This window comes from Oreochromis niloticus, linkage group LG10, assembly GCF_001858045.2.
Source record: "Oreochromis niloticus isolate F11D_XX linkage group LG10, O_niloticus_UMD_NMBU, whole genome shotgun sequence".
Taxonomy (NCBI): Eukaryota; Metazoa; Chordata; class Actinopteri; order Cichliformes; family Cichlidae; genus Oreochromis; species Oreochromis niloticus.
This window is the reverse complement of record NC_031975.2, coordinates 24348536-24366268: the sequence shown is the minus strand read 5'-3', so window position 1 is coordinate 24366268 and position 17733 is coordinate 24348536. Positions and strand designations below refer to the sequence as shown.

At 39.5% G+C, this 17733-nt stretch overlaps 1 protein-coding gene across 1 annotated transcript; it reads right to left on the bottom strand.

Moving 5' to 3' along the window:
- Window positions 1–665: 665 nt before the first annotated feature.
- ap2b1 (adaptor related protein complex 2 subunit beta 1) lies at window positions 666–17342 on the bottom strand. Its single transcript, XM_003451390.5, has 22 exons — window positions 17188–17342; window positions 14912–14966; window positions 14689–14794; window positions 12750–12885; window positions 12213–12458; window positions 11860–12050; window positions 11491–11712; window positions 10932–11052; window positions 10719–10814; window positions 10499–10614; window positions 10162–10327; window positions 9638–9736; window positions 9143–9402; window positions 7455–7647; window positions 6652–6693; window positions 5493–5645; window positions 5264–5409; window positions 5043–5172; window positions 4572–4656; window positions 4137–4223; window positions 3222–3376; window positions 666–2609 (listed from the first exon to the last, which is right to left on the bottom strand). The coding sequence occupies exons 2-22, from the start codon at window positions 14946–14948 to the stop codon at window positions 2535–2537; spliced, it is 2862 nt and encodes a 953-aa protein (XP_003451438.1). The 5' UTR covers window positions 14949–14966; window positions 17188–17342; the 3' UTR covers window positions 666–2534.
- Window positions 17343–17733: the final 391 nt, after the last annotated feature.

Below are 17733 nucleotides of genomic sequence, written 5' to 3'. Positions count from 1 at the left end.
GCAAGAATTCATGTTTCAAGGACTTGAACATAACAAACTAACTGTACCTCTCTGATTCTACATGTTCCTTCATGCCTGAGGCACCGAACATATTTCACATCAACATGAGTATCCTTCCTTTTTCCAACTCTTGGGCTGCGTTCAGACCCAGGGGAGTACAGGGAGCAATTTTGAGAAATTGATACTAGAGCATAGGACTGTGCTTTTTTTGAATGTCACTTACCTTAATGTTGGTAGATCCAACCCTGTTGGACCATGGGATTGCACCAAACTTTTTCTCCGGATACTGTCACAGCCTGCGTGTTCTTTTTTGTTTACTCCCAATTGCATTACCTTTCATGTAGGTAAAGAGCAATAAAAGTGTATTTTGAGGGCAATCATTTAATTCTGGGAGACTTGAGTGTGATTAATTTTCTTAGCATTCAGCAAGAATCCACAGCAAGGTAGAGCTGCAGCCCTCTTTGCTGTCACGTGTCTGACAAACAGAAAGCCAAAGGAACTCTCTCAACATGGAGATGAAAGGTAAGTGAAGGATACCCGTCATCTTCCACCTGCAGTCCCCTGCACCCCTCACCTTCTGTCTCAGGTCTGCTCTGCTGTATGACATGACTTACATAACACACAAATAAAAAAAAAAAAAAAAAAAAACAACCATGCACCTCCACCAAGGGTTTGACGATTTATTGACACAAGATGTGATATTGTGACAGTAACAAATCATTTACAACAAGCTTACAGCAATGACACAAACTTTTCCATTTCATAAGATGCCGTGACTGACCTCGGCACACATTCTGTGCTGCTGGAAACATTTCTATTTGCAGGAGTGTTAAGACGATGCTGTGTTTAGAAAAAACTAAAAATAATAAACAAAAAAAAAAACTAATGGGATCTACAATGAAGACAGGGGGTTAGGAGCAGAACTTTCCAACTTGAGGAAATCCACAGCTGAAATTAAGAAAGGGTAAAATGACAGCGAGCTCATGCAGGCACATTAATGTTCTCATCTCATGTACATCACCAACACAACTGACACACTGGGACAGGGAGAAAGCATTTTTGCTTCATTTTTATACATAGTTACTAAACATTTTCTTACTACACCATTACTGGCCTACAGTACAACTCTGGGGGTCTGGGTATATGCACTCTAATGTTCATATAGCTCACACTATGCCAACTTTAGAAGGATTTTTTTGAGAGTAAGAAAAATAAACTTGGCATTTTATTTGTGTAAATGTGTGGTCCTGTGAGTCTGACTTGGCGGATTTCCCACAGTTTAGCATTACATGAAAATCCCCCCAAGAAAACAAAAAATAAAAACACTGGCATTCAAATGACATGTAAAGCACATCAAAGAAATGAAACTAATGCAACAATAACACCTGTGAAAAGAAAACACACAGAGGTAGATGCACAATAAATAGGAATGAAAATATAGTTGTGAAAAGTGTGGCTGCAGTAAATGGGACCGTTTCAGAAAGGAGGAGTCAAGCAAATAACCCGAAACAGAGTGGCACTGGAGTGTGAACACAAAATTGGCTGCTGTGGTTTGTGTAGTGGTTGTAAACCTTTAAGAATTTAAACCCATTAATGTGCTTTATCCCACCTGCTCATCAGTAGACTCTAAACAGTGTAACTTTTCCTTTGCTTATGGGCTCACTGGACTGGACTTCTTTAATCTTTGAAAAGCACTTCATAAAATGTTATATTGAAGTTGTTTTATATCAGAACCAGCACAGCGAACTGCTTCTGAAAGCTTTAACAAGAAAAGGATAAGTTGGAGTGTCATTAAACACTGCAGCTTTGTGAAGCCCGGATGGCTGTAAACGCCTCTGCCATAAAGAGCATAAACGGCATAAGGAAACGATGAAATGCCAGGATTTTGCAATTACAGAGTTGCTAATTTATCGCTAAGTTTCTCAATTAGTGTACAATGCTTCACAGTAAGGGGAGAAAGTAGACATTTGTTTCTAAACAAATTGCACAAATTGTGATCCCACCAGATGTGGCAGAAGCGGTCAGACAGACGTTTCTGGTCTCAAAACAACAGAATACTGCTGTGACTCTGGAGGTACAACTGAAGCAAACAAAGCATCAAAAGTGGATCTAAATTAAAAGAAGTGTGAGCTGAACAAAGCAAGTCCCCACTCAGGACAATGTCATCATTAATCACATCTTCACAACAATAAGACGTAACGTTAAGGATGGAATGGTTTTCACTGAGACATAAAAATAGGGGGTAGAATTAAGAGGATTTTAATGATGCTTTCAACTGCCAAAATAAAGGAAATGTCAACAGCACGCTTGATAATCACTCCCAATACCCTTTGTCTCGACTCACATTTACCCTGTTGTTCATTTCAAGGAAAAATACACTTAATCTCCAAAATTGCTTACTATCCATCTTTTACTGTTTGGATTCTCTTGTTTTGGCAGTCAGCTGCACATACAAAAAAAACATAAAAAAAACAAACAAAAAACACTGTGGTTTGTTGTCAGGATGAAGCAGAGTCGGCAAGTGGTGAAGTGCATCAATTCTTCAGCACAGAATCGTACATCTGGTAGACGTACTGAGACACTTCTGGAGCCCGACACTTGAGAGAGAGCTGTGGACAAAGGAGAACAGAGTTATAAAGGGAGACGCACTCACTCACACATTTATAAAGATGCTTAATCACAGCTCTGTTTACGCTGCTTATACTGACCAACTGAGGAATAAAGGAGTAAAACTGGAACGAGGGACGTTACTGACAATGCTTTTCCCATTTTACTTTGAGGATTTATTCTGTGTACAAGGAAGGCTAACGAGTGGGTCAGGATCTTGCACGAATATTGTAGCGTGCTTCCCATACTGAAGTAGGGTAGTGCTGTATAATTGTATTCCCTTACCACTGTATTACAACATTCTCACTTTTTGTCCACAACTGAAATGATTAGCTCATTAAGACAAATAACCGGTAATTATTTGAAAATCATTAGCTGCTTTTCAAGCAGTACAAGTTAAAAAATTAATAAATACTGCTTATTTTCTGGATTCACTATCTTCTATACCATGACTTACTGATTTTCACTGTATTTATAGTTACTTTAAACTTTTAACTGGTGGTCAGCTAAAACAAGAAAATCTTTGTAAGCAAAGATGAAACTTTCCTCATTACTTTTTAAAACCCAGAACAGAGGGTCAAAGTGAAAAAGTGGTAACTCTTGTGATGCTATACCGTGTAGTTGGGGTTGCCAGGTTGAATGCGGAGCTCAGCCAGAATCCAGATGCCATTGGTTAGCTTCAGGGATTGGTAGAGCATGTCTTGGCCTTCTACATTTCTCTTGGCAATGGTGTAGATATTGTTAATCTGCAGCTTCCCTGAAACCGTGTCTGCAAGACCGGAAGGTTTCTCAGATTATGATTACACCTCACTCACATTTCAGAAGCCACATCAAAACACACACAAGAGGGTCCTATCACTACTGGAACCATATGCACTCACACTAATGTATGCATGAGCTAATACAAAGTCCACTACTGGCAAAAGGGTAAACTAGGTTTGTGAGGATTTTAATCAACTTCAATCTTCAGATGTCAGTAACGCTGGACAGGTATTCTGAAACTAGCACTGCTTTGGTCGGCTTTTAGCTATCAGACTGCTAGGATTATAGTGGCAAAAATATTGCGAACTTTTTTAAAGGAAAGGAGATGTTCAGCATTGGTTAAAAAAAAAAAAAAAAAAAAAAAAAAAGAGTATCCAAAGATAAGCATGCGGGTGGAGAAAGAAAACAGAGAGAAATAAGGCTTTTTGGGTAAGTTGGAGTATTTTTGAGGTCTGAAAAATAAGGTTTTTAAACCCTGAACTGAAAATGTGTTAATCAGTCATCTATGTATTAAATGCAACCATGCTGATGATACGGTTTGGTTAAATTGTATTCAATCATTGAAACAAACAACAACTACTTTAAAAATGCATCATTGTGCCATTCGCCATATTTTGTATGAGTAAAAGCATTGTCTAATCTTTTGATATGTTAGAGAAACCACCAAATAAAGAAGTACAGACCCAAGTTATGTGGACGAGAAAGAAAACAAACACGCAGGTAAAATAATTTAACATGCTCATGAGATTTTTGACAAATGTGTCTACCTGCATTAAGGTGGCAGTCCTTTATCTGATACTGTAGCTCATTCTCATTGGGGATGTCTTTCCAAGTAGCCAGGAACACCTGTCGCTCTGAAGAAGAAAAAAGAAAATATCCGACAGCAGTGATGTAAAAAGTGTTGGATGGTTTCAAACCACTGACATTGATATTCAAAGCCCTTTAAAAGATTTACTATTCTTGTTTGATTCTATTCATATCTATTAGGAATGAAGGAATTATTTTAATTCTATAGCAATCACACTTCACAATCAGGTAGGTTTCAGTAACATACTGTTACAGCCTAAAAGCAGACTGAATATACATTTCCCAAGTAACAGCAATGTTTGTCAAGCTTCAATAGCTGTGAGGGATATAATTAGCCATTTAAGGAAAAGTACCACACTTGGTGTTGCTGTTTTAAAAGGTTTTAAGAATCTTACCCATTTTTCCATCCTCGACAAAGAATACATTGAGAGGGATGAGTACGCTGAAGTAGAACACATCAATGCTGTTCTTTACAGCCACCTATAGGAAAGACAAGAGGACACGGTGAGTTTGACATCTTGAGTATAACAAGCAATATACCAACATTTGCATTCAATCAAGTTAAAACTGTAAACTAAACATCAGTTTCCCAAATATCACATATCACATCTTGCAATATATGTTTTTCTCAGTTTCCAGTTCTTGTACTGAGATGAGTGCAAACACCCTGGAATTTTCATTTTTTGCAAGATGCTGAGAAATTATTTCTGAACTAATGGCCATGTCACACTAAATAATAATTTAAAAAAAAATAAAACAAAACACACATTTCAGAGAGACAGAAAAAGCAAGACACCTGTCCCTGGCCACGCCTTTAAATGTGTTCCACTGCTGATAAAATGTGTGGGCACTGTGTGCTGCTATACCTGAAGATTATTGAGAGGGTCCATCTTCATAACTGGCCCAATGGTGTTAAGAGGCAAAGAGATCTCAATACTCTGATTGGGCATCAGTGGAGTATGAATGGGCAGAGGACTGGTGGGGATCACCCCAAAACTGCAGAAACATACATTAATATTAAAGTTAGTTTTAAAACATTTCTGCAATAAGCAATGGCACTACATTCCCGTTGAGTCAGATCACTGACCTGTTCTTGTTAAACTGGATAGCAAAGTCGGTCATGTGTTGTAGGGCTTTGTTGGTGAAAGTCATGTCCATGTACATGTGACCCTGGCGGCGAGAGAACGTTCCAGAGATCTCCAGCCCTTTAGCTTTCACTGCAGGAAGCCACACCTGGTAAAAAGTACAACTGCAGTCAATAACATAGAGTGTTTTACTTACGTTACACCTTCCAGGAGAAAGTTGCGTGAACTCACTGCTTTGGGGGCTACATAGCCTCCTGTGGTGATGGCCATGCCTGTGGAAAGCTCAAACAAGTCGTTGAGGCCACTGCTGGTGGCAGGAGGCGCAGGTGTAGGTGAAGGAGCAAAAGTGTTGGGGACGGATGACGGGATAAAGTTTTGTCCCACCTGCAACAAAAATCACAACAAAAACACACACAAAACACAATCTAATAAAGTATAATTTTATGAAGTATCACAGAAGACTTGACAAATTTACTAAAATCTACTAAACGGGTCACACAGAAAATCTTAGACCAGAACAACGGAAGAAGCTTCTGATTAAAGTCTTTGTGATTATGAAGAGAAAAAACAAAACAAGATTTCAATCACATCAAGATCACGATTAGCCAAATCCCAGAGGAAAAAAAAAAAAATCAAAAATCAAAAAAATCAAATGTGAGATTAATTTAAAAGGAGTAAAAATTTTGTTTTGCCTGTTTGAGCCCATTTATTACAAAAATATTATTTGAAAAATACTTTAGAAGTCCAAATTAACATCATATTAACTCAGCCTCTTAGAATGTATAAAATCATACAAGAGAATGGAAAAGAGGGCATAAACAAATATATCCGTGCTGTGTATATTTTTATATGTTCAAATTGATGGAAAAATTATGATACATTGAAACTGATATTGATGGAAAATAAAAAATCTACTATTTTCATAAGGTGGTTGTAAAAAAGGAGATTCTAGTCTATGAATGGCTCTACAACACAGTAAAATCTGTTATGTCCTCATTACTACACAATTATGACCTCTTCCTTTCTTTAAAGTGTTTAAGATGCCTATAAATGGTGTCAGTGGCCATGTCACCCCCCACCCCACCCCCCAAAATGACCAAAAATATAATGTGTACCGCATTCCCACACTCTGAATATTTAAAGAAGGTCTTAATAGGAAGTGAGAAAGAGAACTAAGTGATGTATTCATCCTGATGTCTGAGGGAAGGAGAGGGCTTTCAGTTTGCCCCTGTATGCCTTTGTGTGTCCCATCAAAGGCTTAAATGGGCTAAAACATTCAAAACATACGTGTGGTCATCTTGTTGAAAAATGCGTGAGTAAGACGAGTGTGGTGGGTTAAATTCAGGAAGCATGCAGCATGCAGACGGCCAAACAGAAGGGCTTGACTTACTGCTGGACTTCCCCCAACACCTCCGCCCAGGTCTCCCCCCAGCTACAGGAGAGAGGAGAGGCCACCAAAGACAGCATCCAAACATTACCGACAGATCAAAGACACAAAGACAGAGACAGAGACTTTCTTAGCAACCATAACCCATCAAGAGGAGCCCTCACTTTCTGGGGAAATATTAATCTCTGCATTGTAGGTTAGACATTCAAAAATCGCTCTGTAAGAGATTATGAAGAAATCCAGATGTTCCAGCAGCTCGGAGAAGTGGTAATAGAAGAAAAATACCTAGTAACATGTTTATGAGCCGATGTTATGGTATTAAAACATTTTAAATTTGTGTTACAGCAAGATACAGCATATGAGCATAACAGTTACTTTTTATCACAAGCATACTTGCATGAACACATAAAACCAAGGTCTGAATAGGTCTTCTTCAACTATAACAATCCTAAGGAGGAACAAAGAAAAACTAACTTTTCATCATATACCCTTTTCTTTTGGGAAAATTTCAGGTTTCCAGATGTTTTACAACTGCCGGCACAGCCTCTTTCTTCCTTAATGTAATGGCAGAGTCATTACAATGAACGGTGATAACCACTAGGTAGCATCACGTAACCACCACTGGTAAACTATAGAAGGATCTAATGGGAGTCAAAGCTTGAATACAGTATAAATGTCTATTATTATTCCATACAATGTGCCGAACAGGTAAGACTCACTGCTGCAATGACAATAAAGCGCAATCGCTCAGTGGATCTTTACCTAAATTTAGTAAAGTAAATGTGCATAAATATGCTCATGCTCACCAAACTGTCCAGGCCTCCTCCCAGAAGGTCCACCGCACCCATCTGCATGGAGGAGACCTGGGGCACATTGACTGGAGGACCCAGGTCCAGGTTCAGCAGATCACCCAGCAGGTCACCCTGACTGGGAATGACATGTGGCTGGTCCATGGCTGCCGCTGGCCCAGCGCTGACTGGGCTCTCGCCTGTGTCGATGCTGTCGTAAGGCAAAACAGTAGACTGGTAAGCGAAATGTACTTGGAAACCTAAATCCTAAGAGCTCCAAAAGTATCACAGATAAATGGAAAATTATGAAAGAATGCAAAATAGTAGAAGCTTTAGTAATGAAGCACGGCAACAACTTTTTTTTAACATGATTTTTTTAAACATTATTTTTGCGGGCGTTTTTGGGTTTTTTTTGCATTTAGTAGATTTACTGGAGAGTAAACAAGAAGGCAGGGAGAGAGTGGGCAAAGATGAGCAGTAAAGGGCCATTGGGTCCAGGCTGCTGCATGAGATTGCCATCTCACCTTGTGAGCTAAACTGGCAGCAAACAAGCCCACTGCTAGAGAGGACCTTGTGCTACAGCACTGTGTTGGAAGTAGTGAGTTTAAAGGAGGAATAAACAGAAATGTCAATTTGTTTATATCATAAAACTTGTTTCCATTATGTAAATAGACTTCCTTATTAAACTGGGATAAATACAGTACATCCATTTCAATGGAAATGAATCTAAAAGTCTTCAAGTCCACAACTTCCTGTTGTAGATTCTTCTTTCACACAAGATTTTGCCTGACTCTTCAACATCAGTGGGGCATGAGGCAATATTTTAAGAGTTGGGCAATGTCCTGTTTTCGAAACCAGTGTAAAGCATAAACTGAGCTATGATTAACAAACTGACGAGTTCTCAGGTCACATATACAATACACAATATCACATTAATAAGTATTATCCATCATTTTCTTGATACCAAACCAACTGCTTTGAGACCAGAAGACTGCATTTTAAACTGCTGGATGAATAAAGACACTTTCTGTCTTTACCTTAATTTTTATGTGCAAAAAACATCAAACCACTCACACAAATTACTTTTTTTAAGTAGTTTTAACCGTTTAGACTTTAGACTCAGCTGCTTGTTGTCAAACAGATCAACACGGGCACATTCCTGGAAAATATGAAGTATGAACATGGTAGAAGTACAAAGATAGCCACTATAGTGTTTCTGCTTATAAACACCAGGGATCAAGCAAAATCTATTCTTCAGCAATTACAGGTTGTGTGATTTTATCTCACAATTTCGACATATGACTCATTTTCATGAACTGACCTTCCTGGCCAATTTGCAAATTTGCCATGCAACAGAGCTGAACTACTGAAGGGATAAATACTTCCTCTTATATATGGAAAATGGAAGCAAAGCGCAACCAATATGAAATATCTGAATATAATCAGTTTACGCCAGTGTGATTATTAAAGTTAAGCTCCTTTCAAGAATTTCAAGAATTCGACGGTTTTATTACACTGATCTTTCACACCATCAAGCCCAAAAAGCCAAATATTAAAGTATGAGCTCTATGTATTAGTACAATGGACTAGTAGTGAAAGCAACAAAAGTTTTGCATGATGGCGCCCTGCACCCAGAACAACAGCTGGTAAAAACAGCTGATGTGACATTGTGTAGAACTGGTATGGCACTGAAAACAGTGTCTGACCTGCTGTGCTGAACAGGAAGGTGCTTCCGGTGGATTCCATGGCTTCCCTCCACAAAGGCGCTGGGGGGCTTGTGATACACAGAGGCCAGGGAGCCAATGTGGCATATAAGCTCATCCAGTAGGGTGGGCTCTATTAGGTCGGTCTCCTCTGAGATTAGGGGTTTCTCTGACAACACCACCTCTTTAGCGGTCACGGGGTCAGTGGACAACAGGCGCCAATAAATGTAGCCTCTGTCACGCAGGTCAGGGTTGTCAGAGTCCTGCATAGGAGGTCAACAAGTGGTGTAAGTTATACTTAATATGGGCAGAAATCACATACTGGAAGATTGTGAGGACCACAGTTTCACAAGTCGTTGCAAAAGTGGCAGCTAAGAAACCTACATATCTGAGAAAAATACTTTCATATATTACAGAAAGAAACACTTCTCAGAGAGAGGGACTGAACAAGTCATCAAACTCATGCAAAGCTTCTTCAGAATGAAATATATGACTCACCTGAGTGGCCAAGCTGAGGACTTGCTGCACCAGCTCCTGAGTCTCTGATGGCTTCTTAAGGAACAGCTTGACAATGGCGGTCAACAGAGTAAGCTGGACCTGCAAGTCCGAGCACACACACACCATTGGAATATGGTTGTGTTTTATATGCAATGCCTTTAAAAGTCTAACCCCTCATCATAGCTATGGTAGGTCAAAAAATATTTGAAACAGTCGATCCCCGACTACAACAGTTAATGATATTTACAGAAACATAAGATTATTGAAACCTTTCTTATTTAAGTCATGACAATACACAATGTAATCACAAATCATAGGAACATTGTTGACATTGTTAAAAAAACGTCAAAACTAACTACATGAAAACATTTTATTATTCTAGATAAACTGTTAAAATTCAACTCAATGTTTTTTTGTAAGTAAGACTAGCCTTTCTGAAATATGTAAAGCTGCTCTCGTATATTGAATCGTAATCTTTGTATTTTATCTTACATGTGTATTTTTTTTTTTTTAAATAAACTTACCTGAGTGCTCTCATCATGGAAGCCTTCAAGGAAGCTCTCCAGCAACTCATCAGCGTTGTCAATCCGCTCAGCATACTCGCCAACAATCCAGATCATGGCAGCTCGAGCGTCAGGCTCATCCAGGGAATCCAGGTTCTCACAGAGTGTGGCAATGATGCTTTCATACCTAAAGAACACCATATCTCTAAGGTCAGAATCGGACTACAAACTACTACATCACATGAAATGACATCTACACATGTGAGCTACACAGTCCATCAATTTTTTAAAAAGGTTTATATAGAGCACTGGATAGTTACTTGATAAGTACTTTCCACACATTCAATGAGAAACCTACTTGTTGGGGTACTTGCGGAAGATGTCCCTGATGACCACAATAGCCTCCTGAACCACATAGTTGACCTTAGTCTGGATCAGGTCCAGCAGAGTGCTGACACAGCGCTCGGCCGATTGCTGACGGGAAACAGGACAGAAACATCTGTCACCTTTACTACCAGAAAAGAGTTTTAAATTACTAACGACACATTATTTTAGCTGAGCGGGCCCATAATTCTCACCTCAACTTTGATGGCACAGCGTCCGATGGCTCGTACAGCTTTACGCACAAAGTCCACATCTACCTCTGTGGCATACTCCTTTAATTCTGCCAAAACCTGCAAATCACAGAACAGAAGTGAATCATTTTAAAACTACTTTCTATAAATAATGTTAAAGATTTTTGAACAATTAATTGCTACAATATACTTTTAGTCTTGTTTTCTGTGAAGTACCTGGGCAATGTTGGCCTGAGAAGCCAAACGGATCATGATGTCCAGTTTCTCTAGTTTCACATAGATGGGGTCATTGTATTTGACAAAGAACACCTTGATCTCCTGCTTCAGGATCTCAGGCCTGCACAAAATCAATACATGACACATTATAGTGTGGCACCTAGTCCAAAAGAAAAATCCCACAAAGGGATTTAACGCTTTACAAGTAGCAGGTAAATAAGCATGTAAGTGTCAGTCACAGAGTAATATAGGCTGCTATAGCCCTTAAGCTGCTAGACAAGAAGGTTTATCCTGTGTGTGTGCTAAGGTTCAGTTCAGTGTGTACAAACAAAAAATATACATTAGAAGGTGGTGAGGACAAAAAATAGAAATCTGTCTTTCCCAGCTTACGATTGCTTGTCATAAGAGTGTGTAAACAAACAAACACAGTAAAATATGAAGAAATTACAATAAGGAAATAACCAAATTTCTAAATCTATAGATTAAAAATGTTTTTTGAGTTAATATTAAACCCAGCAGCTCAACTTGAAACCTTTCTCTGTCTTTTCTATCAATATACCTCTTCTGGACGATGAGGTTGATGTTCCTCAGAGCCACATACTGGACCTCTGGCTCTCCGGAGAGCAAGGTGACCAGTGGGGGAGATAACTTCTTAAGCAATGTGTTGTAGTAGTCAGAGTCCTTGGGCAGCAGCTCCAAGAACTTCATCAGTACCTTCACAGCTGACAGCACCACCGCTGAGTTGGCATGAGACAGCCGGGGGGTGACACGCTCACAGATGCTTTGAGAAGAAGCAGAAATCCCATCATTTTCAGTGGTGTCATGTAGTGATAATGTTGGGCTTATCTCTGATCTTAAAAGGATTTTTGTAACTCTCCTTAATATCACAAATGGTGTAGTTTCAAGTAAAAGTTGACAGAACTGCTACCTTTGAGCCTCACGCTCATCCTTGGGGTTGTAGTTGGACAGGCAGTCCAGGATGAAAGTCTGTCCCCACTCTGTGCACTCGTTGAGGGCCGTCAGCAGCTTGTTGATATTCTGTGGATTGAGGTCCAGCAGGTTGCTGTTGGGGTGAGACTCACTGATCTCTGATAAGGCAGCAACTGCATTGGCCACAACCTAAAACGCAAGATATGAAACAATAATGATTTCAACAATAATTAACTCTATATTAACTTAATTATTCTTTAATAGTAATCCAAAGGAAACTAACAGCATTTTTAAAGCACCAACACAACTTTGGGAAAGATACAGATAGAGGTGAAAAGTACTGAGACCTACCATGGGATTGGAGTCAGCAATAAGATCTCTCAAGGAGTCCAGGAAGCCCTGGTCCTCCACCATCTGGGCATTGATGTCATGAAGTTTAGCTACACAAACAGCTGCAGTCTTCCTCACATATGGGTCCTCATCCTTCAAGCACTTTCTCAGCGGCTCACACAAGTACTCTGTGATCTTGTCTACCCGAATGCAACCCATGGTGCGGACGGCAAGAGCCCTAATCAGAGGATTGGGGTCCTCACAGTCCTAGGGGATAGGCGAAGAAAGATTTTACATAGGTACAATGGGCCTTAAAGTTAAAAAACTAACTCACTTTGTAATTTGGAGCAAATCATGAGTTTGTGTTCAAGACACATCTGAAAACTGTACAAAAATCTTAACCCCCACTGGCATGTAAGAAACCCATGGATGGATCCTGTGAAACAGCATGGACAAACTATGGTAGCAGGAAAACAATAAAAAGTATTTTTAGATTTAACTGCCTTAGTGCAGATTAGTGTAGGATGCCGTTAATGAACAGTTCATTCTCTGTCTTGCCTTGACGAAGCTGTTAACGGCCATTATAGCCATATCAGGCTGGCTCTTGGCGTAGTTCATCAAGTAGAGGTACACCAACTTCTTCAGCTCCAGGTTGTCAGTCTGCATGCAGTTGACTACATCTGGGAACAAAGAACTGAGAGCAAAGCAAATTGACTTCAAAAATGAGTACTAGACAATGTTGCGACACTGTCGTGTTCTCTCACACTAGCTGTGAATTTACTGCATGAGTAACTGTGCTGAACTCACATCAGTACAAATCGGCTTAACAGACATATCATACAACTGTACTATGACTACTTAATGTCTGTAAAGCTTTAGCACACTGTGAAAAAACACTGTGTGCAAAGTGATCATCCCAAAAGTCCAACAATGATGTCTGAATAGCCTGAAAGTGGTAAAAACGTCCTTTCGTTCACACTTTTACTCCCTGATTTCTGAGGCTACTAATCAGATATATAAAAAGAGTGAAAGTAGCCAGAGCTCCAAGCACCCTAGCAACTGCTCTCTCCTATTTTTTAATCTCTGCTACTGTGTTCTCTTCATTTGCAATGACTGATTTCCTTGACCGATGGCAATCAATAGCAAAGCAGTGAGCCCTCTGAACAATACTGAGACTTTTATTTACTATTACTCTCTTAGCAGCACTGACAGTTCCAGGAACATATCCTGGGAGTTGGCAGAGAACAGCGGAAACAAAAGCAGAGCCGGAAACAATGACCACATATCAGTCTACTGAGGATGAGACTAATCAGCTTTCCAAAAGCAAAACTCAGAGTTAAATATCAGCAGCTGAATTACTTTGGAGAGTGAAGGACTTTAATCCAATGGTCTGTTGGTCAGTGAGCACAACACTACAATTTTCTTCTTGTTTAAGATATTCGGTGCCAACACATAATGCAACTGAGAAATCACAGAAGCCACGTCACTTTGATTTGCTTATCTTATCACACTGTTATAATTATAGACCTGTGTGAAGCATGTCATGAACACAGTTTTGTAGTAGGGCTGGGCTATATCATACCGTTCACGGTAATACCGGTGTAATTTTGGGCAACGATAGCAAAATGAAATATCGCGATAGAATGTGGGTAAAACGCGCATGCGCAGTGCCTATGTTTACATACGCACATGGCGGCGACGCAGAATGAGAAGAGCGAAAGTGGATCATTAAATGAAACGGATGAAGCAGAGTTGGTTTGTAAAAATGCTGCAACTTCAGTGGTGTGGAACTGGTTTAGCTTTCGTCCGTCAGATACACAACAAAGCACTATTTTTGGTAGCACATGCTAGCGGGCCGTCGTTATTACCGTGTTGTTTGGAAAATACGGCACACTTAAAATCAATCCTTTGATTTTTCTGAAAATCGACAGTGCCCCTTATAATCCCGCGTGCCTTATGTATGAATTCTGGTTGTGTTTACTGACCTCGAAATGATTTTATGTGGTACACGGCGCTCAAAAATCTGTCAAATGTTTTAGTACGACTTTGCTAAGCTACGAACCCACACCGCTTGATGGATTGTCGGAGCATTACGGCTATCGCAGGCAGGAGCCTCGCGGAGTGATACGTACTGTGCTTCAACATAATATTACCGTATTGTGTGTGTATAACCTCTTTTTAAGTTTTGTGGATATTATACATGGTTATGCTGAGGATATGTCGGCCAATTTCTACTGGAAATGGCTTTTGGTTAAACTGTCCGCAAGGAATTTGCAGTGTTACATTTTTATGTAACTTTAATGCACATAAAAAACAGCTGCTTGTTTAAGTGAAAATACATTGATGGGTTTCTTTTTGCACTAATAAAGTTGTGGAGTTGTAAAGTATTTTGTCTAGTGTCAATTATATCGTCAGTTATATCGTTATCGCAAATTTTCAAATGTATATCGTGATAAATATTTTTGGTCATATCGCCCTGCTCTATTTTGTAGTATACCTGACATCTTTGCCAACAGTCATGGCAGCAATGACCTTCTTCACTGCCTCTTTCCTCTTCTCCTTCTTCTCATTGTTCAGCTCTGCCTTCAGTTCAAAGATCTCCCCTGAAAGATGAATCAGATGAAGAGTTGAAAGCAGTGCTGTTTATATATACACTGCCATAAATTTCCAATCTCTAACATGCCCACATGAACAAAAAACAATTTCTCTTCCATACTCACCTTTTTTGTTTGTTGTGAAATATTTCGAGTCCGTCATGACTGTTGTCCTTTAGTTCTGTAAAAAATAAATAGATAAATACATTTAAAAAATATTACATAATCATTCAGTGAGGCTTTAATATACAATAACAGTCTGTAGTACCTCTTCTTCCCTGATCTGCCATATGACTAAGTGATGTGGTGACAAGCCACAAAGTAGTTCAATGAGATTCAGTCATCAGGTTTGCCTCCAACATAGTACACTGTAACAGTCAGTAATAAATCTAAAAATTTTACAGGTTTCTTCTATGACAGACCAACCTGATGTGTTTAGTTTCTAAATGAATGTATGAATAACTGCTTTACAAATACACAAGGTTACACTACAAGTATGGAGAACACCCCTTTCAATAAATAACTGAGCAAAATCCATACAGCAGTAAAGTGGCTTCATGACACTGGTTTGCATGGTGATGTGGAAATGAAAGCCTAAGAGCCCCAAGCAAAATGCCAAATATTAGCTGGAGTGGTGTTAAACACAACCAGTGGACTACAGAGCACTGTAATCTTATAGTCTGGATTCATTAATTAGGCTTTATTTTCAGGCATTGTAATGGAGGATCCTGGGTTTGGCAGAGGTTAGGAGAACCATTTATGTCTGAATTATACACTCCCTACTGTTTTACAGAGTATATGAAGTTCTAGTAAACTCTGAAATAGGCAACTTAATTTTATCATAATGCACCACACTAGGGAAGCACCAAATGCAATTTTATTATGTTTAATTTGTTTTTGTTATTATTCATTCCCCTTTCTTCTTCTTTCAGATGATTCCTTTAGGGGTCACCACAAAGGATCATCTGCCATCCCATCCCTAGCATCCTCCTCTGTCACACCAGCCCTCCTTCGCTAAATGCATGGATTTTATTTTTTGTATTTTCTTTGCAGTCTTCCTCTTTTCCTCCTGTCTGGTAGTTCCATATTCAACATTCTTTGTCTGGTATATCCACTATCCCTCCTCTGCACATGTCCAAACCACCTAAGCCTTGCCTCTGTAACCTTGTCTCCAAACTACTCAACCTGTGCTGTCCCTCTGTACTTATTTCTAAACCTGACCAGTGTGGTCCGAGCATATTGTGCTGTGACAGCTCCAGCTTGGCCTTCCATCTTTTTGTCAGTTCCACTAGAGCATATCTCTGCCTCTCCAGGCTCTCTTTCACCTACTCCCTTGCTTCAAGCTCAACTGCAATTTGAAATATAGTCAAGCAAAATGCCTTCTGGAGAAAGGTTTTATGGTCAGATGAGACAAAGATTGAGCTATTTGACCACAGTGACAAGAGATATGTTTGGAGGAATAATGGTACGCCTTTCAAATCTAAGAACAGAGTGCCAGCTGTCAAGCACGGTGGCGGTAGATATATTTACCAATTCTGACGAGAAGAGCGGTCAAATGATCAGCAAGAATTATGGCTGAAGCTTGTTGATCGCTACCAAAAGCATCTGGGGAAGATGCAACTTACTAAGGGACACTTAACCAAATATTAATGGGGGTTTATGTATATATTTGAATCTGTGTGGATGAGAGAAAATCCAACATAATTTCAAATTTTTGCAGTTATTAATGATGTAAGCTCTGCAATCATGCAAACCTGGAAAAGAATTCAAAGTTCAGAGCAATCATTAAAAGCACAAACATATGATATCGATGTCCATAATGACTGTATGTAAACCTGTGACCACACATTTGTGTATCTGTACAGCCCTAGCTAAAACATGCTATTACATTGAAGAAAACGTACTTAGGGTTACATGTTAAAGAATTAAACCTTTACTTTAGCCGGCATTAGCCATTTTCTTCATCTGTATGGTGAAGAAGAACCTACTCTAATCTAACTGTGACATTAACTGCTCTGTGTTTCTGGGTGTGACGACGTTTGACCTCTCAACAAACATCAGGTTAGCTTTAATTAACCGGGAGGCACAGCACTTCCACTTAGCTAGCGTTAGCTAGATGCTAAATACATCCGCTCCCTACTGCGATACCACAAATATTAACAACAAACTCCAAACACAGACAACTTCTAACATCAACCTGGGTTTACAGTCCGATATGACAAGATTGCGTTATGTTAAATCTGGAGTCAAAATAGAAACGTGAGCAGCGGCCCAGTTTCCAGGAGCTGCCTTTACGGTAGCTAAACGATGAGCAGCCCTGCAAAAATACAGTCGATACAAAATCACAACACAATGACAGCAAGGTTAAAAGAAGGTCCTGTACTGTATAATATCGCCCATACCTTGCTGAGTATACGTGAGAAGAGAAAAATATTCCACTGGGTGTCAGACGCAGGCTGCTCCTTCGTCTGTTTGGAGGAAGATGGAGAACCAGGATAACGATGGTGCATTCACACTCATCGGAAACTGGACAACTTCCCTTCTGAGGTAAAGAATACCAGGATGCGTTGTTGCAGCGAACACATTTCGTTGATTTTATAACGGCTGTTAGTAGATGTTTGTATAGTTAAGATCTGCGAATATAAATGATGTATTATATAAAATGTATATGCAGATCCAGGAAACCACAACCGGCAATGACATCACACGGTTTCGAGGTCATGTGGACAAATCGGTCTGCAGGGTTTATATTTTCTTTGTAATTGGATTCACAAGCAAATATAAATCAGTGCAAACTTTTGTATTTAAAGGGGAAAATTACATTACATAATAAATGACTCCATATGACGCCACGGTTTCCTATTATCATGAATGCAACACTGGAGGGAATTCTTGGTAGGGACCTCGCCGTGTCCTCACAGCCAGGAAAAGAATTCCATAATATCAGC

Excerpts from the sequence above, each read along its gene's own strand:
- ap2b1 (XM_003451390.5), bottom strand. The coding sequence starts at position 14,948 with ATGACGGACTCGAAATATTTCACAACAAACAAAAAAG. Across the intron at positions 9,737-10,161 it reads TCCATGATGAGAGCACTCAG|GTCCAGCTTACTCTGTTGAC; the intron begins GTAAGTTTATTT and ends TCGGACTTGCAG. Across the intron at positions 6,694-7,454 it reads GAGGAGGCCTGGACAGTTTG|CTGGGGGGAGACCTGGGCGG; the intron begins GTGAGCATGAGC and ends TCTCTCCTGTAG.